At 66.9% G+C, this 25,963-nt stretch overlaps 11 protein-coding genes across 11 annotated transcripts in view; 9 read left to right on the plus strand and 2 right to left on the minus strand.

Moving 5' to 3' along the window:
* Positions 1-172: 172 nt before the first annotated feature.
* EMIHUDRAFT_454461 (hypothetical protein) lies at positions 173-2,534 on the plus strand (the record flags this gene model as incomplete). Its single annotated transcript, XM_005791561.1, has 10 exons — positions 173-620; positions 743-971; positions 1,046-1,124; positions 1,196-1,320; positions 1,396-1,481; positions 1,550-1,621; positions 1,694-1,793; positions 1,950-2,038; positions 2,111-2,146; positions 2,229-2,534. The coding sequence occupies exons 1-10, from the start codon at positions 201-203 to the stop codon at positions 2,532-2,534; spliced, it is 1,542 nt and encodes a 513-aa protein (XP_005791618.1). The 5' UTR covers positions 173-200.
* Positions 2,535-4,395: 1,861 nt separating this feature from the next.
* Positions 4,396-5,090, plus strand: EMIHUDRAFT_223670 (hypothetical protein; the record flags this gene model as incomplete). The annotated part of the gene is made up of 2 exons (XM_005791562.1): positions 4,396-4,987; positions 5,044-5,090. 2 exons carry the CDS (start codon positions 4,396-4,398, stop codon positions 5,088-5,090), a joined length of 639 nt encoding a protein of 212 aa, XP_005791619.1.
* A 2,653-nt stretch (positions 5,091-7,743) lies between these two features.
* On the plus strand, positions 7,744-8,839 carry EMIHUDRAFT_361376 (hypothetical protein). The gene is given in 4 exon segments (XM_005791563.1): positions 7,744-7,996; positions 8,075-8,310; positions 8,326-8,461; positions 8,492-8,839. 2 exon segments carry the CDS (start codon positions 7,819-7,821, stop codon positions 8,155-8,157), a joined length of 261 nt encoding a protein of 86 aa, XP_005791620.1. The 5' UTR covers positions 7,744-7,818; the 3' UTR covers positions 8,158-8,310; positions 8,326-8,461; positions 8,492-8,839.
* Positions 8,840-9,016: 177 nt separating this feature from the next.
* Positions 9,017-9,688, plus strand: EMIHUDRAFT_223673 (hypothetical protein; the record flags this gene model as incomplete). Its single annotated transcript, XM_005791564.1, has 2 exons — positions 9,017-9,130; positions 9,200-9,688. 2 exons carry the CDS (start codon positions 9,017-9,019, stop codon positions 9,686-9,688), a joined length of 603 nt encoding a protein of 200 aa, XP_005791621.1.
* A 935-nt stretch (positions 9,689-10,623) lies between these two features.
* Positions 10,624-13,216, plus strand: EMIHUDRAFT_454462 (hypothetical protein; the record flags this gene model as incomplete). Its single annotated transcript, XM_005791565.1, has 7 exons — positions 10,624-11,290; positions 11,359-11,539; positions 11,646-11,732; positions 11,891-11,991; positions 12,512-12,538; positions 12,654-12,690; positions 12,765-13,216. Exons 1-7 carry the CDS (start codon positions 10,835-10,837, stop codon positions 13,214-13,216), a joined length of 1,341 nt encoding a protein of 446 aa, XP_005791622.1. The 5' UTR covers positions 10,624-10,834.
* Positions 13,217-13,360: 144 nt separating this feature from the next.
* On the minus strand, positions 13,361-14,116 carry EMIHUDRAFT_439893 (hypothetical protein; the record flags this gene model as incomplete). The annotated part of the gene is made up of 2 exons (XM_005791566.1): positions 14,035-14,116; positions 13,361-13,964 (listed from the first exon to the last, which is right to left on the minus strand). A coding segment is annotated over exon 2 (549 nt), but the record flags the coding sequence as incomplete, so codon positions are not given.
* Positions 14,117-15,412: 1,296 nt separating this feature from the next.
* On the plus strand, positions 15,413-16,300 carry EMIHUDRAFT_108954 (hypothetical protein; the record flags this gene model as incomplete). Its single annotated transcript, XM_005791567.1, has 2 exons — positions 15,413-15,661; positions 15,818-16,300. The coding sequence occupies 2 exons, from the start codon at positions 15,413-15,415 to the stop codon at positions 16,298-16,300; spliced, it is 732 nt and encodes a 243-aa protein (XP_005791624.1).
* Positions 16,301-17,334: 1,034 nt separating this feature from the next.
* On the plus strand, positions 17,335-19,935 carry EMIHUDRAFT_223677 (hypothetical protein; the record flags this gene model as incomplete). The annotated part of the gene is made up of 9 exons (XM_005791568.1): positions 17,335-17,924; positions 18,043-18,064; positions 18,114-18,194; positions 18,261-18,392; positions 18,436-18,546; positions 18,707-19,348; positions 19,574-19,604; positions 19,676-19,719; positions 19,789-19,935. 9 exons carry the CDS (start codon positions 17,335-17,337, stop codon positions 19,933-19,935), a joined length of 1,800 nt encoding a protein of 599 aa, XP_005791625.1.
* Positions 19,936-20,778: 843 nt separating this feature from the next.
* Positions 20,779-22,318, minus strand: PPMT1 (protoporphyrin IX methyltransferase; the record flags this gene model as incomplete). Its single annotated transcript, XM_005791649.1, has 5 exons — positions 20,779-21,069; positions 21,315-21,382; positions 21,462-21,558; positions 21,651-21,977; positions 22,115-22,318. 5 exons carry the CDS (start codon positions 22,316-22,318, stop codon positions 20,977-20,979), a joined length of 789 nt encoding a protein of 262 aa, XP_005791706.1. The 3' UTR covers positions 20,779-20,976.
* Positions 22,319-23,727: 1,409 nt separating this feature from the next.
* EMIHUDRAFT_47312 (hypothetical protein) lies at positions 23,728-24,135 on the plus strand (the record flags this gene model as incomplete). The annotated part of the gene is made up of 1 exon (XM_005791569.1): positions 23,728-24,135. A coding segment is annotated over one exon (408 nt), but the record flags the coding sequence as incomplete, so codon positions are not given.
* A 391-nt stretch (positions 24,136-24,526) lies between these two features.
* The window catches only part of EMIHUDRAFT_223680 (hypothetical protein), a gene marked incomplete at both ends in the record, with an annotated part of 5,576 nt that continues 4,139 nt past the window's right edge, over positions 24,527-25,963 (plus strand). The window contains one exon of the mRNA XM_005791570.1: positions 24,527-24,949. Coding sequence (XP_005791627.1) covers positions 24,527-24,949 — 423 coding nt within the window. The remainder of the gene's footprint in view (positions 24,950-25,963) is intronic.

Genomic DNA, 25,963 nt, shown 5'->3' on the forward strand with positions numbered 1-25,963 from the left:
ACAGGTGGGCTCTCCTACTCCTGACAAGGGACACGACAGGCTCGCAGCGCGGTGCACGGTTACCTCAGTAAAGAAAGAAAGTTAAATATGTTAGTGCCAGTGCGCGCCAGTCCCGAGTACCAGAAAATTCTTTAAAGCGGCTGGCCCAGGGAAAGCTTTCTCGCCCTCCCTGCTTCCTCGGACGGCTGTAGCTCCCACGCATGATCTGGTCTCTCGTGATGTGCGCGTCCCTGGTCACGCATGCGCCATCCGCCACCGTCTTTCGCCGCGCCCGGCCGGAGGAGTCGGCCGACATCGCCGTCCTCCGCGTGCACACCTTCTGCGGCCACCTCCGTGCCCCGTACAGCCGCTACCTGCAGCAGCGCGTATTTGAGGAGTCCATGGCCGCCAAGACGGCAACGGTCGTCGCCGTGGCAGCCAGTCGGGCCGTCGCGGGTGAGGCTGGCCCGATTCTCGGCTGCGCGGACCTGCTCCAGGCGACGACCGCTTCGTGCTACGTGACGAACGTGGCAGTTCATGCGCAGGCGCGGCGGCGCGGCATCGCGCGCGGGCTAATGCGCCTCGCGGAGGCGCAGGCGCTCTCCCTCGGCGGCGAGGAGCTCGTGCTGCACGTGGAGGAGGTGCCGCCGAGACTCCTCCGAGACACTTCCGAGACTCCTCCGAGACGCCTCCGAGACGCCTCTGAGACTGCGGAGTTAGCCACCCGAGCCTGAGCCGCTGACCCCGCGGCCTGGCCACGCAGGACAACGCGCCCGCGCTCGCGCTGTACGAGGCGATCGGCTTCGCGCCGCTGCTCGACGAGCCACAGCGGTCCTTCTTCTCCGCCGCCACCTTCACCGACGCCTCTGCGCCGCCGCAGCGCCTGCTGCGGAAGCGCCTCCATGCGACGGCCATCGCACGCGGCGGGCTCCCCTCGATGAGCGCGGCGGCGGCCGGCCTGGACGCTCCTCGGGGCGACGGCGCGCGGGCAGGCGCTCTCGCTGTCGCCAGGAGGTCGCACACACGCTCGGACCCTTCTCGGACCCTTCTCGGAGCCGTCCCCTAGGCGCCTCGCCGACGCTGGAGGAGGTGGCCGAGGTGGCCGAGGCGGCGGGCCGCGCGGCGGCGGCGCTCGTGCGCGACCGGCTCGCCAGCGGCGTGCTGGAGAGGCGGCGCGAGGTCGCCCTCTCGGATGTCGAGACTGTGCCGAGAGTAGGGTCGGGGCCGGCGTGCTCAAGACGAAGGCGACGCGCGGCGACCTGCTCACCGCGGTGGACGGGGAGGCGCAGGAGGTCATCGAGGCGGCCGTGCGCGCTGCCTTCCCCGCCCACGCCTTCCTTGGCGAGAGGAGCCGTCTCGGAGCCTCCTCCTCGCTGCACGCCCTGTTCGGACCTTCCTCGGACCCTTCCCCCACAGGAGAGGAGAGCGTGCCCGCGGGCGCGACGGCGTCCGCAGACGCGCTGCGCTGCGCGCTGGACGCGTGCGGCAGCGACTGGCTCTGGGTCGTCGACTTTCTCGACGGGACCAGGAGGTGTGAACAGCGTCTCTTCACACCCATTGCTGTGAACAGGTCGTCGACCCTCTTGATGGGACGACCAACTTTGTGCAGAGCTTGCCGCTGGTGGGCGTCTCGATTGGAGTGGCGCGGGGCGAGGAGGGCGCGGGGCGGGCCTTGAGGCGGGCCAGAGAGGAGCCGAGGGGAGGCTCATCTTAGGCGCGCCGCGTGGGCGAGGCGGCGGAGCAGCGATGGGAGGTCGTCGTCGGCGTCGTGGTCGACCCGTTCCGCGAGGAGACCGTCACCGCCACCCTCGGAGGCGAAGACTCTTCCGAGACGCTTCCGAGACGCTTCCGGGACCCTTCCGAGACGCTTCCGAGACGCTCCGCGAAGAGGCTGCCGCCGCCGCCATCGCCACTTCCACCGCCACCGCCACCGCCACCGCCGCCACCGCCGCCGCCACCCCCCCTTGCAGGCGGCTGCACGCTCAACGGCTCTCCCGTCCGCGTCGGGGTCGAGCCACTCGCTGACGCTGTCGTCGCCACCGGCTTCGCTCCAACCGAGGCGTCGTCTCTCTCGACGCTTCTCGGCCAAACCTCGTCCCGCATCTCGACCGTCCCTCGGCTGCTTCTCCAGGCGTCTCTCGCGCCCATGGTGCGCGGGATCGCGGCGGTCGGCGCGCGCGCACGCACCGTCCGCATGCTCGCCTGCCTAGATGCGGAACATAGGGAGACGACACGCAGTCGGCGGTCAGCGCCCAGTCTTCCCGCGATGCTCTGACACCGGGCGCGAGCTCGTGCTCAGGCTCGGCTCCGCGGCAATCATGCTCGCGTGGGTCGCGTGCGGCCGCCTCTCCGCCTACTTTGAGGCCGACCTCAACGCGTGGGACTCCGCGGCGGGCGTGCTGCTCGTGCGCGAGGCGGGCGGGCTCGTGAGCGACCTGCGGGGAGGGCCCTTTGGCATCGCCTCGCGGCCGATGCTCGCGTCCAACGCCGCGGCGCACGCCGAGCTGCGGGAGGTGCTGCGAGACGCGCGCGTGCTGGGCCTCGACCCGCTCTGACACACACACGCGCGTCTGCCAACACGGCGTCCTCCGTAGTGTCCACGCCGGCTCCTTGTGTTCTCGATGAGACCGGGCGGCGCTTACCGTCTCGCCTCGCGGCTCTCTCAAAGGCGGCCAATCAAATCAGAGAACTTGTATTGTTTGTGTACACTGGAACAATTGAAGGAAAGGGCGAAAGAATTCTTGGCGGTTGGAACACTTTGAGCACATACAAGAAGTGTGGGGAGAAAGAAGAGGAGAGACGCCAGTGAAACGTGACGAAGCAGAGACTAGCGCAGACGAGAGCAGGGCAGACCCGGGGACGGGGGAGTCGGAGAGCAGACGGCATCGGCCGCCGAGGGAGCGTTGGGAAGAGGCACGAGGAGGGCGGCGACCTCAACCGACTATGGAGGACCACAGTCGCCAGACGACGCAGGGCAGACGACGGGGAGGCGGAGCAGTCGCGCAGGGCGAGACGAGGGAGGGAGCAGGACTTTGCGGAGATCAGCAGGAGGATGTACGAAGAGATTAGGAGCAGCAGGGACCCGAGGGACCATGTGGAAGACGGCTAGTGCTAGTCCCCCATCGGGAGGACGACCCCGGCTAGTCGCCGACCACGCCCACAGAGAACCCTGCACGAAGATCGCACGGGCGGGGGGACCTGTTCCTTTTTACCCATCTCACAGTAGAGGTCTCCGTTTTCATTTATTTCCACGTGCGAGCAAGAAAGAAAGCCCTGACGGGCACTTGGAGCACTTGGAGTGCAATCGGCAACCTCAGACCCAGGGCCGGGGAGCTATGAAGCGCGCCCAGCGGGCCGGATGCTCGGGGACGGGCTACGAGGCCACAGTCCTTCCTGTGACACAGTGCCGGGCTCTGCAGACCAGCTGCAGACCTGCTGCGCGGCGGCTAGTGTGTGTGTGAGTGTGCTCACACGGCGGCTAGCACGGGAGTGCCGCAAAAGAAAAGACGTTGGCGAGGAAAGAAAAGACGTCGCGCGAGAATTGGCGAGAGACTGCAAAGAGAGAGTAGGAAGAGGCAGACGCCCAAGGGTGGGCGGCGGCTATAGCACCACACTCCTCTCCTTAATGCTTGAAATCCCTGTGGGGGCCGCGTGCCGTCCCGCACTGTGCGCTCCCATTCCCTCGGGTTTGTCGTCCGTTTTCTTTATTTCTCTCTTTGGCACACCGGGGGCTAAAAACGTCATTTTCACACATCATGCCGCATGTGTGCTCTTCCTCCCTCGGTAGGTCACCCGCAGGTGGCGGCTTCACACAGCCGCGCGTCCTCATCCGCCGGTGGCAGCCTCGTCCTCCCGGGGGCTGGCCACGCGAGAGACGTTACCTCTCGTGCCTTTTTTCGTAGGTTTGTCCTCCCATCCCTCTTGGGTTGTCTCTTTTATTTATTTCGTTCTTTGCTTCGTCAGGAGCCTTCGCCAGGTCTTGGACACAACAGCGATGCCGACTTAGGGTGCGGGGAGGGTCGGCGAGCACTCACTCACTCATTAGGGCGGCGCCGCAGGGCCGGGGCGCGGCCCTGGCCACGGCCTCGCCGACCACTAGAAGGCGGCCCCCACCCACTACGCGCACTAACTTATGAAGTGGGCGGGGTGGCGGGAGCGGGGAGGCAATCACCCACTAGCCCGCTCGCTGTGGCGGCCCACTCACTTCCGCACACCAAGTTAGTGCGCGTAGTAGCCGGGCTCGCCTCTAAGAGCACTACGAGGGGGAGGGCTGTATGGACCGGCGAAATTCTTTTGACGGTGTACCTGTGTTAGTGCCAGTGCGCGCCAGTCCCGTGCCCAGTGTCGTGCGAGGGAGCTTATCGTAAAATTCTTTTGACTTCGCCCATCAAGCTGCGAAAGCTGTAGAACAATTGCATGCTGGTCGCGTTTGCCTGCCTCACGGCGGCCCTCGTGGCGCCAATCCGGCCGCGCTCGTCGGCTCGCGCCGCCACCTCGATGTACGGCGGAATGATGAGCCCCTACCGATTCGAAAACATCGGCCCTTCCCGACTGAACACACCGTTCACCTTCGACTCGTCTTCTTCCACCGACCAATACTCACAGCGAATGATGTACGGGATGAGCCCCTATCGCGCGTACGGCGGCGGAGGCGGCTACGATTACGTCCAGTATCGCCCGGAGCGGTACCGCGGTGGCATGCTTGGAGCGTACGGAGGCGGCGGCATGAGCCGCCTCGGCGGAGGCTGGGGCGGAGGGTACGGAGGCGGCTACGGCATGAGCCGCTTTGGCGGAGGCTGGGGCGGAGGGTACATGGACTATGAGCCTTGGGAGGGGGGCCTCGGCATGGAATATGGACCCTACGACGGCTGGGGCGGCGGCTACATGGATTATGGGGACTATGGCCCGTGGGACGACTTTGGCGGGTTCGGGGGCGGCTACATGGATGGGCCCTGGGACGATTTTGGCCCCTACGACGAGTGGCATGGCGGCGGATGCGGCGAGCCACGTCTCCTGTCCGCGCCCCGCGAGACGGCGCGTCTCTCACCCGTGTCACGACCATAGGTGGCTTTGGCGGCTACGGCGGCGGGTACATGCGGGGCCGATGGTGAGCGCTGCTCCGAGGTGCTGATCTGTGCGCGGTGGGCGAGGTGGCGCGATAACGCCGCGGCCGCGCGCATGCGGAGCCAGAGACGTGCACCACAACGTGCACTCTGATTGTGCGGTGCGATGTCTCAGTCTGAACTCTGCTTGAGAACACGGGAGGGTGGCGGGTGTGTAAACCGTTCGCAGTAGCTTTGTTGTGTCCTCATGTGCATGTTGTAAAGTGAAAATTCTTTGAGCTAGCCTTAGCTCGCCCACAGACATCCCGCACACCCGCCACCCGCGAGCCCCGGCCCCGGCCGGGAGAAAGGGGAGTGACAGAGAGCTTGGGAAATGGCCGCAGAAGCCAGAACGAGGCCGAGCGTTTTTGATCTCTGGATCTGTGGGGGGCCGAGCCGCTTCGGGGTGGCGGGCGGGCGGGCGTTTTTCAGAAAACAAGAGGGGGCCCGGGGGCCCGGGACCCCACTGGGAGTAGAAAATACGCCCAAGGGGGCCCAAGGAGGCGGCGCGGGGAAGCAGCATCAGGTGAGAGCAGGAAGGATGGCGCTTAGGGTCGTTTTTGAACAAGGGTTTCCAGGTTTTAGATCAGTATTGGTGTCGGCACACATCCCCACATTGAGGTCAGCGGCGCGCAGTGCCTCTCTCGCAGGCTGATTTTGGCTGTTTTCGCGCTTGTTTTTGTTTTCAGTCTAGGGGGCCCGACCCCCTCAGAGGCGGCGGGCGGGCGCCCACAGATCCAGAGATCAAAAACGCTCGGCCCGACTTATATGTTATAATCAACGCCAGTTCCCGAGCCGTGCCTAGTGTCGTGCGAGGACTTTGGCGCTTTGTGTATCTCGAGAGCCTGGGCGAATTTCTTTTCTAGTCGAGAGTGCGCCCGACAGAGAGAGAGAGAGAGATTTTTAGCAATACCTCAATACCGAACAACTCTAACTTGGAGCACTTGGAGTGCAGTCAGTAACCGCACATCCAGGGCCGGGGGGCTGAGAAGCACACCCAGCGGGCCGGATGATTGGCATCGGGTTGCGGGCAAGAGAGCCCTAGCCCTGGGGGGTGCGCGGTCGCAGGGCCATAACACGGGTCTTGGAGAGCACTTGGAGTGCAGTTATTAGCCTCACACCCAGGGCCGGGGAGCTGAGAAGCGCACCCAGCGGGCCGGATGATCGGGATCGGGTTACGGGCAAGAGAGCCCCTAGCCCTGGGGGGTGCGCGGTCGCAGGGCCATAACACGGGTCTCCGAGAGGGCTCCGTGTACCGGGTTTCCCCTTAACTGCAGAGCGCCCCCTCTTCCTAGCCCTAGGGGGGTGCGCGTTCGCAGGGCCATAACACGGGTCTCCGAGGGCGTACAGAACGCTCCGGGTTTCCCTCAGCCGCGGAATTTTTCCACGCGCTTCCTTGGCCCCCCCTAGCAGCAGACCGCACCCCCTCTACTCGGAGCTAGGCAGGTGGTGAGCAACGTGCGGCTGCTGGGGGGGCTGCTGCGGTTCGCCTTCTGCGGCACGTACGACTTGCGCGGCCGCCGCATGCAGCTCACCTTCGAGACGCTCCGAGTGAGGCTGCTCGGCTTCATCCGCTTCAGCCTCGACATGCGCGAGGGTCGCGGCGTGCGCAGCGTCATTGAGCGGCGTCTGCGCGGCATGCCCAACGAGTACCGATGGTGCTTCGCCGGCCGACGACGGCTTGTGCGTGGCGCAGGGCACCTCTGGGTCTGTCGCCGTGTGGGTGGCGGCCTGACGGCTTGTCGCCCTCCGATCGCCGTTGCTCGAGATTAGTATATGTGTCAGCGCACAAACTTCTTTCTAAAAATCTCTCTCTCAAACTTCGCCTTTGCGCGCTTGCTGCTCCAACCTGTTCACACTTTCGTACAGTTGCTGTCAGCCCCTGCATCCTGGAGCACCGGACCCTGGAGCCACACCCGTATAAACCTCGGTTCGACCTCGCGGTACGAACATGCAGCTTGCAGAAGCATGTGCGATCCTACCTTTTCCCGCATGTCGTCGCACCATCCCATCTCCGTGTACATCTTCGTCCACAATTGAACCGCGTTGCGAAGGCGCTGACAAGTCACCTCCTCCCTATGAGACATCGGCCTCGGCCCGAGAATCACCGTCACGACTCTCCGACGTCTCCTCATTCTCCGACGCCTCGTCGTGGAAACGCAAACCAAGCCTTCACCGACTACACCCACAGCTCCATCCTCGTTACCTCGCTCGCACGCGCTCTCTCTCCACCAACGGCCTCAATGTACTGCTCAGATTCGAGTGCGACTGGTCACGCTCGACCGCCTCGCTAGTCGCCGGCAGGGCGACGACCGCGTGCGGCGCATCGCCGGCCTCTTCGCTCCCGCCGGCGCCGTCCGTGTCTCCCGGCGGAGGCATCGCGTTTCGAGCCACAACGGACTGCGCGCTCCGCTTTTCGAACCACCAAAACTCGCCGACCCAGGTCCAGGTCCAGGTCCAGGTCCAACAAGTTTGCGCACGGCCTTCTAGCGCCGCGCGCTGGCCCCGGCTGCGTCCCCGCGCGGCCTGCCCGATGGCGTGGTGCCCGCCCTCCACCCACCTCCCCGCGCGGGGCCGCTCCGGGGCGACCCGGGCGCCCTCCGACCAAACTGCTCTATCTACCCTTATAAGTCTCTCGTGTCCGCGCCGACGCTCTTTTAACGTAGAACGTCCCAGCTGAACACCGCCCGCCACGATCGATCAGTCCACAATCGTCGGCCCGCAGCGACCCGCAGCGATGGATGCCGCCGCCCCCCCGGCCCCTACGGCCGACGCGCCGATGCACGACCGGCCTCCGTCGGACGGCTCTCCGGCCTCTCCGGCCGCTGCCGCCCGCGCTGCTGCCGATCCAGTCCCTCTCACGCTCAGCGATACCCGCACAACCTACGACAACTTTGGTCGCCGGCTTTGGCCAGGTGCAGCCACCACCTGCTTGCCTCCATGTTCACGCTTCGCGCCCCTCCCCCCCCTCTGACGCCGCCGTATGACCTTAGGTGAGGGGCACGACTACCCGCCTGGAAGGCGCTCTCATCAGCAAGTCACCTCCAGGCACCAACTCCTGGGCGTTTACGCTTGACTACGAAACCATGCAGTGGATGCAGCTCGATCAAAACGGCGACGCCAACAGCTGGCCCCTGGGCGAGTTCCTTGCGCTCAGGATGAGGTGCGAGCCATGATGCTCGACTATCAGCGTGCACCAAGTCGCTCACATTCCGTGAGTTCGTCGACGGGCCGAACTCTCCAAGTCGACGGCGATCTCGAACTCCGACAACTGGACCGGTGCACCAGCCGCGGAGGACGATGGCTCCCTCGACGACATCCCTTCATCGACGGACGCCTTCACCGCCGCCGGCCCTGGGCCATCCAGCGCGGCCTCCGACGGCCTGCACGTGATCGAGGTACAGAAACGGTGGCTGCCGCAGCTCACACCCTAATCTATCTCCCTTAGGCACGGAGCCAACGGAGCCATCGCGCATGCCCGCATCGCGTGCGGCTCCGAGGTCTCCCGCCGAGACCGGCTCGGCGCGGCGCGTGGCCGCACGCCGCCGTTGAAAAGGCGATAGGAGAGGGGAGAGCGCCGGCCACATCGAGCGAGCGCTGACGTGTAAGGTGTCTGCGCTGCTCCGGTGTGTGTGGGATTATGCCTCCCCCCATCTGTGCGGCGAGGTGTTTGCGGTGGGTGCGATGGCCGATCGTGCGCGATGGCCTACCATTGTGCGTGGTGTCGGTGTGTCGGTCGTCCGGAGCGTGTGGCGGCGCTTTGGCGTGCAGATCCTGCGTCTCTCACTGCCCGCGAACAACAGAGGCGGGTCCGCCGCAGGTCCCCCACTAGTTACTATCATATAACAGTACCCGGGTAGGAAAAACACAAGCTCGGAAATGCTAGCCTTCTAGCTCAGAGTTGTTGCTCGGAAATGCTAGCCATCTCCACGTCCATGTCGTCGCTCACCGTGCCTCCAATCACCCTCTACACGCACACGGCCTGCCCGTTCGCCCAGCGCGTCGCGATCGCGCTCGAGGCGACCGGGCTGCCCTTCTCAAAAGTCGAGGTGTGTACGTGCGCCTCACGAAGCGCGAGACGTGGGTACGGTACTCACGGCGTCACACATCTCATCTAGGTGAACCTCTATGGCCGCGGCGGCTTTGACAAGTCGCAGCTTCGCAGGGTGGAGTCGGACGGCGGGCTGAGACCAAAGGGCTACATCCCAGTCATGGCCATCGGCGACGAGGTGATCCGCGAGAGCTCCACCTGCGTTGAGCGGGTCGCCGCGCTGAGCGCCACTGCGCCGGGCGCCGTCTCGCTGGAGCCCGAGGATCCCCAGCTAGCGCGAGAGCTCATCCGCCTGTGCGATACGCTGCCAAAGGCGCCGCAGTCCGCTGCGCTAGATCAGCTGCTGCGCAAAGCTGACGCCGTCCTCGCGGCGAGGGGCGAGGCAGGTTATCTCGCAGGCAGTGCCTTCTCGGTCGCCGACGCCTGCTTGCTGCCCTTCCTGCAGCGCGTCGACCTCCCCACGGACGCGGCGGCGCTGCGAGGATACCTGGCCCGCGCGCACGCCATGCCAGCCTTTTCGCGGACGGTAGTCGATTCGTGGTGGTGGTGGTGGTGAGCTCGACGCGCACTGTTAGGTCATGCACATGCCGGTTTTAGTCCGCATGTCGGTGTGTATGGTGTGCCATGGCAGGGTATAGAAAACGAGATACACGCGAGATACCACACCGCTCTTTTCGCACAAACTAAATCACTTATCACTGTGCATTCCTAGCAGCCCAGCGCGCAACGGAACCAGGGCCTCCTCTCGAGGAGCGCTCGCTCGAATCCCACCAGCCGCCGCGCGGCCGCAACGGCGGCCTCGGGCTCGAACGAGCCGGCCGCATCGTGCGGACTGGCGCCTCCCGCTGCGCCGTTCTCGAAGCCAGCGAGGTGGGCTCGCACCAGCCGCGCCATCCGCGCCCTGGCGGCGTCCCGCTCGACCAGGTAGTACGGGCAGTCCGCTCCGGTGCTCCTCGCGTACTCGGCGTACTCTCGCAGCGTGACCGTCACGTCGTGCGCGAGCGAGAAGGTGAGGTGGCCATACGCGTCGAGGAGCGTCTCGACGCTGTGCCACCGCTCGCTGCCACGCCAGCCAGTGAGCGTGCCAGCGACCAAGAACGGCTCTGCACACGCGGCCAATGCTGTGGCATCGTCTGCTGCAAACTCCGAGGCCGACACCCGAGATATGCTGGTCGCAGCGCCTGGGTCGGTCAGGAGCGCTTCGAACTCCGACTCGCGCGACGCGAGGCCGCGAGCGGTGCTATTGTGCTGGATGGAGCTGCCAAGCATCTGGAGGCGGCGAGCGTGTGCTAGCGGTGCAGGCCGCAGAGCGCGAACTCGCCGTACTGAGCCTAGCGCAGCGCGAACTCGCCGTCTGAGCCTCGTAGCGGAGCGCGAACTCGCCGTCTGAGCCTCGTACGGAGGAGCTCGAATTTTTTTTTTTCGGTCCCCACGCCGAAACGGGTGCGGCCCTCTTCCGCTGGAGGGCCGCGGTCTTCTCTCTTTTTGGCTCGCCTTCGTGCATGCTCGAGCCCGTCGCGGTCTCTCTCCTCTTCCTCTCCGCCAGCGTCGCTGCTGTCGCCGTGGCGGGTGCGGCGCTCGCCGCCGCCACCGCCTGCGTCTGCCACGGCTGCCTGCTGGAACCAGACGAGCCGAGGAGGGAGGCTCATCCTTTCTTCTCGCTCCCCTTCTCAGACCGCACGGACCACGGGATCAGCCTCTCATGACCGGCGAACACTCTGACCTGCAGCGCGGCCTCCTCGCGCCGCCGTCTTCACTCCGCTTCGGGAGCAAGCGGCTCGCCGGAATCGCCGTCCTCGCAGCATCCTCCATCGCAGCCATCCTCGTATCGCGCACCTGGGCCATCGTGGCGGTCGCGTTCATCGCAGCGCGCGATCCACAGAGCAGTTCGCAGCTGCAGCAGCCACAGAGCAGCTCGCAGATGCAGATGCAGCAGCCTCCGCCTTCGCCACCGCCCTGCGCCCGCCAGATCTGGGTCATCCGGCACGGCGAGAAGTCGCCCCACCCTGCGCCGGGCTCTCCAGAGGTGCACGGGCTCAACGCGACCGGCTGGAGCCGCGCCTCGCACCTCGCCCGCCTCGTCGAGTCGGGCCACTGGCCGCGCTTCGTCGCTCTCTTTGCGTCAGACCCGGGCCGGCCGCCTTTTGCCCTGCGAGAGGTGTGCAGGGCAGGCCACTTCCTCCATGTCCGCCCCTCCTCCCTCTGCAGCGCCGCCGCCCGCGACAGGTGCAGACCGTGCAGCCGCTCGCCGCGCTGCTCGGCCTCCCTGTCAACGACTCGTTTGCCCAGAGCGAGGGCGAGCAGCTCGCGGCGGCGGCCCTCCTCGCGGCGCGCGACCGCTGCGGCGCCGTCCTACTCAGCTGGGAGCACTGCCGCATCCCCGCGCTGCTGCGGGCGCTGGGCTGCGGTGCGGAGGTCGAGATGCGGAAGACATTTCCCGCATTCCCCTTCGTATTCCCGCGAGTCGCAGGGATGCTGGGCACCGAGCTCAGCCCCGCGTCTCCCCACCCCAGGCGCGGAGCACTGTCTCCGCTGCTGGCCCGACGGCGAGTACGACCGAGTCGAGCGGGTCGAGCTGCTGCTGCGGGAGGAGCCGAGCGGTGCCCTGGCCCCGCCGCCGCCCCCGCCTGGCCTTCCTCCGCAAAAGACCGTCTCGGAGCCTTCTCGGAGCCTTCTCGGAGCCTTCTCGGAGCCTTCTCGGAGCCTTCTCGGAGCCTTCTCGGAGCCTTCTCGGAACCTGCTCGGACCCTTCCCGCAGGTGCGCCCGCCTGGCGGGTGCGCGCGATGCCGCCGGCGGCCGAGGGGTTCGGCGGCGACGTGGAGGGGTACCGCGGGTACGAGTGCGTCGACCCGGCGCACGTGGCAACCACGCGGTGCGTGATGCCGGACGGGACAGAGCTGCGGCCGCCCCTCCGCGGCGAGGCCCCTCGCGTCTTGGACATGGCTTCGGGGCGGGAGGCGGGGCGGGAGGCGGGGCGGGAGGTGGGCCGGCGGGCCGCCGCAGCACGCGACGCGCCGCGGGGCGAGCCGGCCCTCGCTGCGCCCCGTCCGCCCTTCGACTGCCTTACCCGCGAGGCGTGGGGCGGCGCCAAGCGGGCGTGGTGCTGCGCGCACGAGAGGCTCGGCTGCGCGGGATTGGGGGCGGCCCTGGCCGAAGGCGGCGGCGGGCTGGCCCCGCCGCGGCTCGAGACTGGCGATCTCGTGTTTGTGCGCCCCGCCGCCGACGCGTCGGAGCTCGACAAAGCCGGCCCCCATGACCACCTTCCATGTGCTCCAGGCCTCCCCCCTCTCCCCCCACTCTTGCCACGCGTTTAGCGCAGCCTAACCGCGTCCGCCGCGCGCCCCTCGCCCCGCCCGAGACCGTGACGCGGCCCACCAGGCCATCCTCGCGACGGGGGCGGCGACTGTGCTGTGGTGGCGCTCCCACGGCGTCAACGCGTCCAACGAGACGGCACGCGCCGCACACTAGCGCCCGCGCAACTTCGGAACCTTCTCGGAACCTTCTCGGAACATCCCCGCAGGCATGGCACGTCGCCCTCGCGCAGCGCGACGCGAGCGGTGCCCCTCTCCCGCACTCGTTTTGATGGCGCGCCCCACCCCGTCGGGGATCACGGCCCGAGAGCTGCGGCTAGGCGCGCTACACTTCGTCGAGGCGACTCCGCCCGCCGTCGTCGTCACGCCGGCGGCCGACTTTTGGCGGCGCGCCAGCCACGCGACTCTGTACGCCGGCCGCCTCGTCGGCGCGAGGATGCGTGCGCTCGGCGCCGCCGCCACGCAGGCCGCGAGCGCGCAGGCGGGCACGCCGTACGCGAGCGACTTCGAGCCGCCGCCCGCCAAGTTTTACTGCAGCTCGCTGGTGGAGTGGGCCTTCGGCGTCGCCGCCGGCGAGAAGAGCGTCTTCCTGCCGCCGGGCCTCACGTTCAAGCTGCTGTTCGAGCCGCTCGGCTTCTGGGAGCGGTACTACCACGGCCTGAACCAGAGCTTGCCGGTCAACGTGAGCGGTTCCAACCCCACGCTCCTGCTCCACAGCCCGGCGGTCCGTTTCACGACCCTCCGTCCGGAGGACGTCGTGGCGAATCTGTGACGGACACTGCGACATTGCGACTACGTCAGTCAAAAAGTAAAAGATGACAGGGCCACGGTGTTGTCATGGGTGTTCTGTTGTGAGCGCGGAGATCGAACACTAGAGAGACGCGTGGGGCGGCTGTGGCCTGTGGAGCGCGGTGGCGCATGATATGAAAATGATTGTATTGAATGATGGGTCAAAGTGAATAATCGGCATGTGTGTACGGCTCTATGGGGGCATAGCGGCGGCCTCGTCCGCCTCCGTCCGCGAGGTGCTGCTCGTGTACACACGCGCCTCTCTTCACACTTCACAGCGCGGATGGGGGTACGGGTAGCGAGAGGAGCAGTACGCGCGCGTGGAGTCCTTGAAGCGGTCGATGCGGAATTTAACGCCGCGCGTGTCCGGGCACTGCCGTGCGAGGGCCTCCACGACCTTGACGTAGTCCCCGACCGCCAGCGCAGACTCCGCCCCCTCCACCCCCGGCAGCCGGCACGTTGCTCTCCGCCTCTGCCCACGCGCCGTTCAGCTCGGCCGCAAACTCGACGCCAGGCTCCGGAGGGTAGAGAGGGGGGGGAGGCCAGTGGGAGTGCGGAGCCGCGGAGGGCAGCGCGAGGCCGCCATGCAGGCCTCCCACATCGCGCGCGAGGTCCTCGAGCATCGGCCCGCGATCGACGCGAGGGACGGTGGTCGGTCCCACATCCCGTGGCTCGCATCCTCGCTATGCATATCGCCCGCCCACGTGCTGCTCAACGCGTCTGACGCGAGCCTAAGGTCAGGCTCCGCAGAGGGGTAGGGCGGAGAGGTGCAGGGCGGAAGGGAGAAATGCAAGCTCGAGCCGAGCGATGCTTCCGGAGTGCTGGGGCTCCACGGCTTGGGAGGCGGGCGGCGCAGCGAAGAGAGCCTCGTGCAAGTTGATCCCAAGGTTGTCGGTCAGCGCCCGGACCTCCGCAAACGGGGACGTGTCCATCGACAAGTCCCCACTCGTGAAGCGGTCGCGGGCGGGTCTGCGGAGGCCCTCGTCTTCGGGCCCTCCCTCCTCGTCCAGCTCGCTGTACGCCGCAACCCGACCATGAACCCGACGAGCGGAGGGCGCTGCTGCTTCTCGTGGCGCGCGCGGGTCGCCGCCGCCGCCGCCTCGGGCGCGTCGGCGACAGGCTCGCTGTGGCTGACGCGAGGGGCGCGACCCTTGGTCGTTCCCTGCCATGCCTGCCGCCGAGCATGTCGAGGGCCCGGGCTCCCCTCGAGGTCATGCTCACGCACATGCCGCCTCGGCGCTTCCGCGGAGCTCTCCCTCGAAGATGACAACCGCGACGAGTCTTCCGGCAACGACATGTTCACGAACAGCTGCTGCCCTCCTGCTGCCTTCCTTCTCGCCCTCCCACGCCGCACGCGGGTCCGCACGCAGGAGAGCAGACAGCAACTCAACAAGAGCCCCCCGGCCGCAGCCACCCCAACCCGCTCGACGCAGCTCAGCTGCGTCGAGCGGTCGCGCGGCGACGATGCCGCCCAGGGCATTCCAACTGGCATCAGCGGAGACGAGCCAGGCCTCCGTGAGCTCGGCGACTGCGTACGAGTAGCTGCCGGGCTCTTGCGGCGGGGCGGACGGCGGCGACGACGGCGGGGGTGGCGGTGGCGGCGGCGGCGGCGGCGCGGGCGGCGGCGGCACTGGTGGAGGCTGTGGGGGCTGCGCGGGCGGCGGAGATGGTAAAGGCGGCGCTGGTGGCGGGGGTGTTGGCGGCGGCGAGGGCGCCGGCAGTGAGGGCGGCGCGGGCGGCAGTAGCGGCAGCGGTGGAGGAAGTGGTGAAGGCGGAGGAGGCCACGACGGTGAAGGTGGCGTCGGTGAGGGCGGCGGCGAGAGCGGCGGCAGGGAGGGCGGCTCCGAGGGCGGCGGCGGGGGCGGCGGCAGGGAGGGCGGCTCCGAGGGCGGCGGCGGGGGCGGCGGCAGGGAGGGCGGCTCCGAGGGCGGCGGCGAGGGCGAGGGTGGCGGCGGTGATGGAGGAAGCGGCGGCGAGGGCGGTAGCGACGGTGGTTGATGGTGGCCTGGGAACCAAGGAGGGGGGGACGCTGGCGGCGGCGAGGGGGGCGGCGGCGGCGAGAGCGGCGGCGGCGAGGGCGGCGGCGAGGGCGGCGGCGGCGAGGGCGGCGGCGGCGAGGGCGGCGGTGGTGATGGTGGTGGGGGAGAGGGTGGCGGCGACGGCGTCGGTGACGGCGGCAATGCTGGCGGCGGCGGCAGAGCTGGCGGCGTCCCCGGGGGCGGGTGTGGAGGCGGGGGTGGCTGTGGAGGCGGCGGGGGCGCCTGTGGAGGCGACACCGGCGGGGTGGGAGGCGATTGTGGCGGCGGCGGTGATGGTGGCGAGGGTGGCGGCGACGTGGGTGGAGGCGAGGGTGGCGGATGCGGCCAGGTGTAGTCCGCCGGGACAAGCTCCGGGATCGAGCTCCGGGAGCGACTCGTACCCGACCGAGGTCGAGCAGACGTCGGAGGCCGCCGCATAGCGTGACTGCAGGCCGGCGTCGATCCACACCTTGTGCGTCGACGTGTCCGCGCATGCCGTCGCCACGTAGATCGTAGTTGATGAAGACATAGCCCTATAGCCCTTGCACCACGTGCGCGCGTTCCAGGCACACAAGAGGCCGCTCTCCTGGCGCAAGCCCAGCGTCGTGAGCCTGATCTCGTGGGCGGTCGGCCCTCCGCTCCCCGGCAGCTCGAGGATCGTCACCTCTGCAGCGAAGCAGCCCGGCTTCCGGCAGGCGACCTTCACGTTGTTGCGAGTGGGCGCGTGGGCGGACGGAAGCAGGTTGCCGAGGGCGTCGCACGAGCACGAGGACCGCCTCCTCCGCCGCACTCATGCTCCAGCCTTGCAGTGTCCGGCCGGCACGGCCGAGGTCGAGGACAAACACCACCGTGCACCAAGTCGTGATTCGGCAGGAGCGGCGGCGGCGGAGGCGACGGCGGCAGCGGCGGTGCTGCCGGGTGCGGGTGCGGTGGAGGCGAAGGCGGTGGCGGTGGAGGCGGGCTGGGTCTCGGCGGCGGCGGCGGCGGCGGCGGAGATGGGTACGGCGGTAGCGATGGTGGCGGTGGCGGCGCTGCCGGTGGCGAAATAGGAGAGGGAGGCGGCGACGGCGGCGCCGAGGGCAGCGGAGGCGAGGGCGGTGAACGGGGAGGAAAAGGCGGCGAAGTGGGAGGCCTGGGTGGAAGTGGTGGAGCGGGTGGCGGTGGAACGGGGGCGAAGCGGGGAGGGAACGGCGGATGCGGATGCGGATGCGGATGCGGAGGCGGATGCTTTGCCGCTGCTGCGTGACGAGGGGCAGTGTGGACGGGAGGCGACCCGGCACCAGGCAGCAGCGCCGACAACCCCGGCCACATTGGGCAGCGGCGACTTGTCGTGGACTGCAGCGGCGACTTTTATGGGCTTCTGTGTTCATAGTAGCGTGCACGTTGCGGAGTAAAATTCTCTTTCGCGCTCACAGGCACCGTTTACAATTGTATTATACTCCGACACATCGAAAGTGGAGCGAAAACTCAGCCTTGAGTTCTCAGCGCCCTCACGGCCCGCCGATGGCAAACCCGACTCCCTCCATCCGTGTGGCGCCGCCCGATGGTGCCGGGAACCCTATTCCGGAGCGATTTCCCCTAGGGTTAGCGCCGAAAAAGCCGGGCCCCTTAGCTCCGGCTAGGGCTGCGGGGCCTCCGAAGCCGACCCGAGGAAGGGCCGACTTAAGGGTTAGTATAGCGGGCCGATAAGGCCGCCCACACCCGCGAGGATGGCTGTGTGTTTGCCTCCCCGACTCGGACGGCCGCCTCAGAGGGCGGGAGTGCTTCCTATCGCCCTCTCACCCGCGGGTGATGGCCGAGTCCACGGAGCCGCACGCTGCCTCTCCTTCGACGCAAGGCTCCGACTTCTATAGAGAAAACCCCATCTGCACCAGCGTTTTAAAGTGAGATCGTCAAGAGAAATCGATGCCCCGGGCTGGGCTTTGGGGTAGGCAGCCACCTTTTTGAAGGTGAGGCGTATCTGCCGACCTGTGAAGACGCTTTACTTGCGAGCAGTGCGTCGACCAGATGGCGCGAGGGCACCGCAACATGGCTAAGGAGGCAGGGAAGCTTCTGCTCCGAGACGGCCGCTCAGGACCGCAAAATGGTGTTCCTGAAGGTTGTGTTAGTCGGGCTGGCCAGTCCCCGGGGCCTGACGGTCCAATGTTTCCCTCAAGAGTACTTCTCCCCTACGCCACCCTTCCACTTTAAGATGTGTCGGACCATACACCCGCTTTGCCTCGCCGGCTCGCCGGGGCCCGGGGGCGCAATGTGGATGTGGCTTCACCTCGCCAGCCTCACGGCGGCCTGCCGGCCTCCGGTCTCCGAGACGCGCTTCGCGCGTCTCGCTGCCGCCGCCATCTCCACCGGCCGGCCGCTCCGGCTCACAAACCGGAGCGTGCAGCTTCACGCTCCCTTCCGGCTGCGCTCGAGCCAGCGGCTGACAATCGTCGGCGGCGACTTCCACGGCGACGGCCACTCCCTCTTCCAAGTCGAGGGCTCACGGCAGGGCCTCCTCGACCTGCGCGGCGTGCGGCTCCTCCACGCCTCCTCGGCGGAGCGCTCTGAACGGCGCGAGAGTGTGGCCGCGAGAAAGCGCCCCCTTCATGTGGCATCAGCCGGGTTTAAACCACCCAGGCGCGCGCGCGGCGCCGCCATCTTTGTGCGAGGCAAGGGGCAGCTGGCGCTCGAGCGGTGCGAGCTGTCCTCTGAGACGGGCTTCGGCCTCTGGCTAGTCCAGCGGGCGCGGGCGGCGGCGCGAGACAGCCACTTTCACGGCGGCCGCCGCTCGTCCATCGTGGCGTTTGAGCAGGCGAGCCACGCGAGCGGGGGCGGTGCGCGGGAGGAGGCATGGGGCGGAGTGCGGCTGCCCTCGCTTCGTAGGCAAGCTTGGACCTGCTCGGCTCGCGCCTGAGCGGCGCGGCGCCGCACGCCATCTGCGCACGCGGCGAGACGCGGCTGGCGGTGAGCGGCCGATGTCGGCATATCTCGGTGGCCTCGGCGGCAGGCCGACGAGGCTTCTGCTGCTAGGTGCGGCGCTGCACGATCGACGGTTCTGCGGTGCGCGCCATCTACGCGTATCACTCGGCCAGCCTCGAGGTGTCGGACTGCTCCATCAGCGGGACACGCTCGGCGGAGGTGGGGGCGGTCGAGGCGGAGGCGGTGCTGAGAACGGCGTCTCTTCACTAGCGCACAACTTGGACAGGCGGCAGCGGTGGAGGTGGAGGCGCTGAGGCCGACGGACTGCGCCTCGCTCTCGCTGTCGGGCAACGCGTTTGCAGACAACGCCGGAGGGGACCTCGCCGTCCGGGGCAACGTGCATCGCCAGGGCGGCGCGGTCGTCGGCGCGGGGGCGGCGGCGGGCGACGAGAGTGGTGCTGACCCACGGCGGTTGTCGACGTAGAGGAAGGATATGGGTGAGTTCACGCTTTAAAATATACCGAATTTCTTTCCAGTGCGCGCCAGTCCCGTGGCAGGAGTTTCGTGGACAAAAAATTCTTTCCCGACGGATACCGCACGGGCACCACATCTTCGCCCCCGAACACACACATATGCTCTTCCCCCGCTTCGGCCGCCGCCTCTTCTCCACATTGCCCGCCGCCACCGAGTCGTCGCTACCGCTGGAGGGTCAGGTCGCCTGGGTGGTTGGTGGGGTTGGCATTGTCGGCTCAGGGATTGCACACGGGCTGCTCGCTGCCGGCGCCACCGTGATCGTGAACTCTCGCCACGAGCAGCGGCTGGAGAAGATCAGCGAGGCGATGGGCCACCCGGCTCGCCTCGTCACCGTTGGCGCCTCCATGCTGCCGGGCCGCGCCGAGATTACCGTGGAGCAAGTCATGGATATGACCTCGAACCAACTCGACCACGTCGTGGCACATGCGGGCGGGCGGCCGTGGGCGAGCGGCGGCGGCGACGAGACGTCGACCACCTACAACCGCGGCAGCGTCCTCCACATTCCGGCCGACGAATACGCCTCCGCCGCGTCGCAGCTCGGCTCCTTCCACTTTGCCGCGGCGAGCCTGCTTCTGCCGCGGCTCACTGATGCGGGCAAAGGGTCCTACACCTTTGTCACGAGCAGCACCTCCGCCGCCTGGGGGCCTCGATCGTACATGACCCAGGTCAACTCATACGGCGTGATGGGCCTCGCAGGCGGCCCGGCGAGCGCTCTCGCCCACTTGACTCCCACCGCACTCCCCACCCCTCTCCCACCGCCCTGCGGCTGCGCGCACCCCTCTCCCACCCTCCCCACCCCTCTCCCACCGCCCTGCGCGCGCCCCTCTCCCACCACCCCTCTCCCCACCCCTCTCCCACCGCCCTGCGCCCTAGGCGCTCTGCGTCGCGAGGCAAAGGACGCGGGATGGGCGTCGCGCGTCGGTGGCCTGGATGTGCCGGGCGGAGGCCTGCCGGACGCTTTCCCTGGAAGCTGCCCTGAACCTTCCGCGTAGGCGAGCTGCGGCTCGGCAGCGGGCTGAAGCTCGACCGGCCAGAGGTGCACAGCGGCGAGCCCCAGAGGTCCACGACACACCTCTCTGAGCCGTCTCTGAGCCCTGCTGCGCAGGCGGAGCGGGAGAGCGAGCCTCGGGAGCGGCCACTCAGCCACACGATCGGCAGCGTGGTGGCGGGGATGGCGGCCAAGGGCGCAGGCGGCCTCGTGCAGGCCGACGACATGCCGGAGCTGCTGCGGCTGGAACAGGAGCTCCGCTGAACGCTCTGGGCAGTCTGCTGGCATGTAGAGAGAGAGCGGCGCGCGTCGTCGTCCTCTGGCTACTTTAGCGGGAGCTGACGCTGCGCGAGTGGAGGCGCGTGCGCTGCCGCCGCTGGCAAGCGGATCGTCCCAGCTGCGCACCTTCCGGGCGTATGGCCCCTGAGTGTGATTTTTTGCGTCAATTTGTTGGGTGCTCTCCGGAAATATCTCGCGCTGTGTGTGTACGTGTGTGTGTGTGGTGTGTCGTGCGCTCCCTCCGCCGGCACGCACTACTCCCGCCGTCCGTCAAGTCTCTCCGCGCAGGACCCCCTCCGCACATGAAGTCATGGACATAGGACATGCACATATGATAATATTATCATTTATCTTTATGCCCGGATGCGGAATCTCGCATAAATACGATCATGCACATGGACATGCTTCAATGGTTGAATGATGAATCATGCGCCCCGAGATGCCCGCAGGTCTCACGTCTCAGGTCTGGTCCCGCGCCGCTCCAGACACCAGAGCTCCAGAGACACCAGAGACACCAGAGCCCGGCTCCCGGTCCCGCGCGGGGGGGGGGTGGGAGGGGGCAGGGGCGTGTGAGAGTGGATACAGCTTACAGGATAAGAGCTAGAGAGATGAGAGTAAATAAATAAATAAAACGGACAAGGAGATGGGTAAAAAGGAACAGGTCCCCGCCCTGCGGTCTTTGTGCAGGGTTCTTTGTGGGTGTGGTCGGCGACTAGCCGGGGTCGTCCTCCCGATGGGGGACTGACACAGACATTCGTCACATTGCTCATTCCCGGACTACCGACTAGCAGCTAGCACTAGCCGTGAGATGAGAGTGCGCGTGGCGTCGCGAAAGTTTTCGTTTTATCATGGCCCCCAGGGGAGATCTCCAGAGATGGACAAAGGACAGCGCGAAGGCACGAGGAGGCAGGCCGCCCGCCCGGGCACACCAAAGCTACATCTAGCATGTAGACGCCGGGACCTCTCACACTCTTCGGCCAGCCCCGTGGCGCGGGGGTCGTGGTGTGGCGCTCTCTCCTTTGCTCCTCACTGGCGCACCGCCTCGATGAGGCGCGAGAAGTAGAAGTTCGTGCCCGTCATCTCGGTGCGCGACGGGGCGAAGCCGGCTTCGGAGAGCGCCTGCGCAGCGGGGGCTCGACGCCTCACGATGCGAGAGGCTCCTTCTTGGCCGTCGCAGTATGATCTGCTGGCCATCGGACTACGAACTGCAGCCGGGCCGAGGTGGAGCCGAGCAGCTAAGGCTGCTCAGGTCCACGAGTGGCAGCAGGCGGGCGTGTATAAGGCGTGTGGCATAACTGCCCCAGGCTGCTCTCCGACTTGAGGGCGGCGTCCGGTCTCGGGGAATCTCGGATCGTCTCGCTCGCCTTGAGGACGGCCTCCTCGGTGTGCAAGTAGGCGCGCGTCGTCTTGGACGGGCCCGGGAAGAGCTCGCCTGCGCGCGCGGCGGCGGCGGGCGTCGGCGGAGAGGCCGCTGCAGCCTTGGCCGGCGGCAGGCGGCGGCGGTGGCCCACCGAAGCGCTTGAGGGCGCGGTAGTACCACGTGTCCGGCGCGAAGGAGAGGATGAGCCGCTCCTTTGCGATGCCGCCGAGGTGCCCCACCATGCCCGCCTACGTTCCCACCCCGGCGGTCGTCAGGACTGGGGCTCCTCTGCCCTGAGGCTCCTCTGCCCGCTGGCCGGGCAGGGCGGCGGCGGGCGCGCCATCTTTTCGGGCGGGTAGTGGATCATGACGTCGATGCACGAGACGGTGTCGTACTCGCCGCTGAGCGACTCGAGGTCCGACGTCGAGAAGGACGCGCGCTCGCTCAGGCCCAAGTCCGCCGCACGCCGCTCTGCCTCGGACGCCATCGCGCCCGCGATGTCCGAGGCGACGACGGTCGCGCCGCGCTGGGCGAGCGGAATGGCGAGCGAGCCGACGCCGCAGCCGGCGTCGCACCAGGTGCCGTCGGACAGGGACTCCCTCCCGTCCGAGTCGACCCATTTCAGGATCTTGTCCACCGTCTGCCCGTGGCCAGTCCTGATGTCCAGCTGCAGCGCAGCGGCAAGGGCGGGCGGCCGTGGTGACCGAAGGCGCGGGCGGGCGGTGGGCGGGAGCGCGGCGAGAGGCGACGCGCTGCGGTGGCGGCGGGGGCCGTGGTGGCGGCGGTCGCGGGCTTCCGATGCACCTGCACCGCGTTGACCTCGCCGTCCTCCGAGTAGATGCGGTTCCAGCGGTTGAAGCCCTCGTTGTTGAAGTACTCCTCGACCTCTGACTTGTCATCGACGCAGACGGGCGAGGCGGCACGCGAGGCGGCGAGGCAGCGCGGAGGCGCGTGGGGCGCGTGGGGCACCGTGAGCCCGAGTATAGTGGAGGCTGCGAGCTGCAGCATAATGGATTTCCGTCGAAAAGAAATCGGGGTCGCCACGCTGGCCGAGGACACGGTCGTCAAGATGACTCAGAGGAGGACGAACCAGTGGAAATCCAGTTGTCAGATGTCACGATGCATCCGAAGGGGACCCCAGCGCCGGCATCATCCGTAGAGGCACGAGTGTTCGAAGAGAGAGTGGACCTGAGCAACAACATGACTTGGAGGCAAATGATCGGAGTGGGAGTCAGAAATGTGGTCCTTGCGCGAGGGGAGCTCGATAGACTCGAGGGGCCAGGATACGCCGCAAGGAGGACGGAGTTGCGCCGAGAGGCGAAAGAAGCCGCGAGAACAAGGGACAGGCAGGCGGCGGCGTCGCAGGATGAGGCAGAAGAGAACGACGCGACAGAGGAGGAAGTGACAAGGGAGAGAACGACGAGAGTGGGACAGCCGCGAGGTGGCATGAAGGTTGCAGCGAGAATCGGCGAGAGACTGCGAAGAGAGATAGGAAGAGGCAGACTCCCTAGGGTGGGCGACGGATAGCGCACCACACACCTCTCCTTAAAATCCCTGTGTGGTGGCGGCGTGCCGTCCTCCCATCCCTCCCTTGGGTTGTCTGTTTTCTTTCTTTCTTTCTTTACACGGTCGTCAACACAGACACCATCCGGGTGGGCCATCTCGTGAGTGCCGTGCCGCAAAACTGTCGAAAAGGAGGTCGAGGCCGCGGGGGGGGGCGGGCGGCGGCGTGGAGGGCGAGAGGGCGTGGCGGCGAAATGAGGCGCTAGCGCGAGAAAAAGAAGGCGCGGCGGGCCCGGCGCGAAAGAGGCCAGCCGCGCCGGAATTTGCCGCTGTCGTGTTCGGCGCATACTTTCTTCTCAGGGACAGGGTGTGTGCTGTGCGAGGTCCATCTATGCACCCTTGCTGTGAGCTTGTGCTGTGCAAGAGCACGGCACAATTCGCTGATGGCGGGCATCCGATACACCGTGTTTTGGGACTATGAAAATCAACCCGGTCATCCGGCCCACGCGTCCCAAGCCGTGGCAGATGCAGTGAATTCATTGGGCGCCAACGTTTGTGAGGAGCGACGCCTGTATTCTGACCCTCACATCAGCAATGTGGCACTCAGCAGGCATGCAAATGACCTAACTTGTTGGACGCAAGTTGAATGCCCGCACCATAAGAAGAAGGAAGTCGTCGATAAGCGGATTATCGCAGACATGTTCTTATTTGCGCTGACAGCACGAGCTCCCGGGACGTGCGTGGTGTTGATTTCCAGTGATGGCGACTACGCCTACTCGTTGGGCAAGCTACGAGAGCATGGGTGCCGCATCGTCGTTCTCGTCGATCACCAGAGCTCGGAGCAGCTCAGGCCCGTGGCAGACATCGTTCGCCCATTCACAGTGGAGCGCTTGCCCGACTCTGCGACAAGGCCCAGCAAACGCCCACACGCCGAGTGCGCAGCGGCTTCTGCAACTTCAGATGGTGGGATACTTGCGACGAGCATCCAAGGGCCGGTCGGCAGCGCATTTACAGGTGGTGTCTTCCAATGTGTCGTTCACCTGCCTGAACGCTTCCCAGAGCAACCTCCGATGGTGAAGATGCGCACGAAAATCTACCATCCCAACATCGATGGTCAGACTGGCAGTGTGCTGCTTGCGAACTGGTCGCCTTCGGTGCTGGTCGAAAAATCGATCGCGCAGGTGGTGGCAGAGCTGCTCGCCAACCCCATGCTCGGACAGACTAGTCCCAGCGAGGCGTTGAATCCGAAGACGGCAAAGACGTTCCTGCGGGACCCTCGCAAATTCAAACAGACAGCAGCGGAGTGGGTGCGGTTGTATGCAACGCCATCCAGCAGCAAGGCACCGTGTTGATATCTCTTCGCTGGAGACTACCGACTGTGTGAGTGAGAGAGAGATTGGTTTTGTCCGTACTGTTGATGTGTACCACACGTGCATGATTCTCGCGTGCCTGGCACACGCCGCTCGCTCGTAGCAGCTCGCTCCGCACCGCAAGTCGGGGGGGGGGGGGGGTCGGTAGCTGTCGCGTGTCGGTTGGCATCGAAAAAGAAAGAAAGAAAACACAAAACCAAGGATGGGAGGACAGCACGCCGCCACCACACAGGGATTTTAAGGAGAGAGGTGGTGGGAGAAGGACAGAGTCCCGCCTAAAATGATAAATGAATCATTTTTTTCTTCTCTATGTTCTAGGGCGGTGCGCGCCGGATCCGCAGCCATGTTCTCCTCCATGGTGAGCGCGGCTTCCAAGCTGGTCGCCGGTGCCAATCTGCCGTACGAACTCGGCGAGGAGTACGCCTCGTTTGCCGGAAAGACGCCGTGGCGGCTGTACGCCGGCAAGTCGCGGAAGCTGGAGTGCGACGTCACGGTGTTCCTGTACGACATCAAGAAGGGGACGGACGCGCAGACCGAGCTGGCGCGCAACGCGATGCGCCGGTACCGCACGCTCAAGCACCCGTACTGCGTCAAGTGCCTCGACGCGGGAGAGCTCGCCGACAACGGGCTCATCTTTCTGCTGACAGAGCCGGTGACGCCGCTGGCAGACGCACTCGCGGAGCTGTCGAGGACGCCGTCGTCCCTCGTGTGGGGCCTCTACACCCTCGCCGCCGCCGTCAACTTCCTCTCCATCGACTGCAAGATGGTGCACGGAATGGCGCGCCCTGCAGATGCGCCGAGAAACCGCAAAATCGCTGCACCTCTCACCGCCGCGCTGGACTCGCCCGCTCGGGAGAGGGCAGGCCCGCGTGCACACGGCTCCACCGCGAGCCCCCTCCCCCTGGAAAGGTGTCCCTCTCCTCCATCTTCGTCGACAAGGGGATGGACTGGAAGGCGAGACGCACCTCCCACTCTCTCTGCTCTCGAGCACTGCACTGCCCGCGCTCCCGACCGCCTCCCTCCCCCCACGCTCTCTCTCCCTCCCTCTGCACTCCCTCTGCACTCTCTCTGACTCACCCCCCTCTGACTCCCTCTCCCCACCCGGCCGACAGCTCGGCGGATTCGAGATGGCCATCGAGGCCAGCCGCGCTGCCCTGTCCCGCCCTCTCGCCCTGTCCCGCCCTCTCGCCCTGTCCCGCCCTCTCACCCTGTCCCGCCCTCTCGCCCTGTCCCGCCCTCTCGGCCCGACACGTCCGTGACACGGCCACGGGGAGCACCTGTCCGCAGGCGGCCCCGCGCAGAGTCTCTGCTCCCCCCCCCCTCCTCCTTCTGACTGCTCTCCCTTCCCCCTCCCTGCAGGCGGACCGTGCCGACATGGCCTACTACGGTCGCGCGAGAGAAGCGCTGCCGAAGCGATACCAGGCTTGCAGCGCTCCGCCCGCCCGCCCGCCCTCCCCTCCCTCGCCCCTCCTCCCAAGCTAGCTCCTCCCTCCCTCTTACCTCTGCTCCTCTCTACCTCTCCATCTCTCAGCAGCCCCCCAACTCTCCACCTCTCTACCTCTCCAGCCCCCCCCAAGCTAGCTCCTTGGCTCTCCTCTCTCTCTCTCTCTCCCGCCCCTCCCCCGCCCCTCCACCGCCCCTCCCTCCCCCCACCGCCGCCTCTGCAGTCACCGGAGCTTGCCCGCGGAAACATCGACGTGCTGCGCAACTTGCCCGTCGCCGCAGACTGGTGGGCGCTCGGCTGCACCATGCCCCGGGCTTGCTAGATGGCAAGGGGGCA

This window comes from Emiliania huxleyi, assembly GCF_000372725.1.
Source record: "Emiliania huxleyi CCMP1516 unplaced genomic scaffold EMIHUscaffold_111, whole genome shotgun sequence".
NCBI lineage: Eukaryota > Haptophyta > Isochrysidales > Noelaerhabdaceae > Emiliania > Emiliania huxleyi.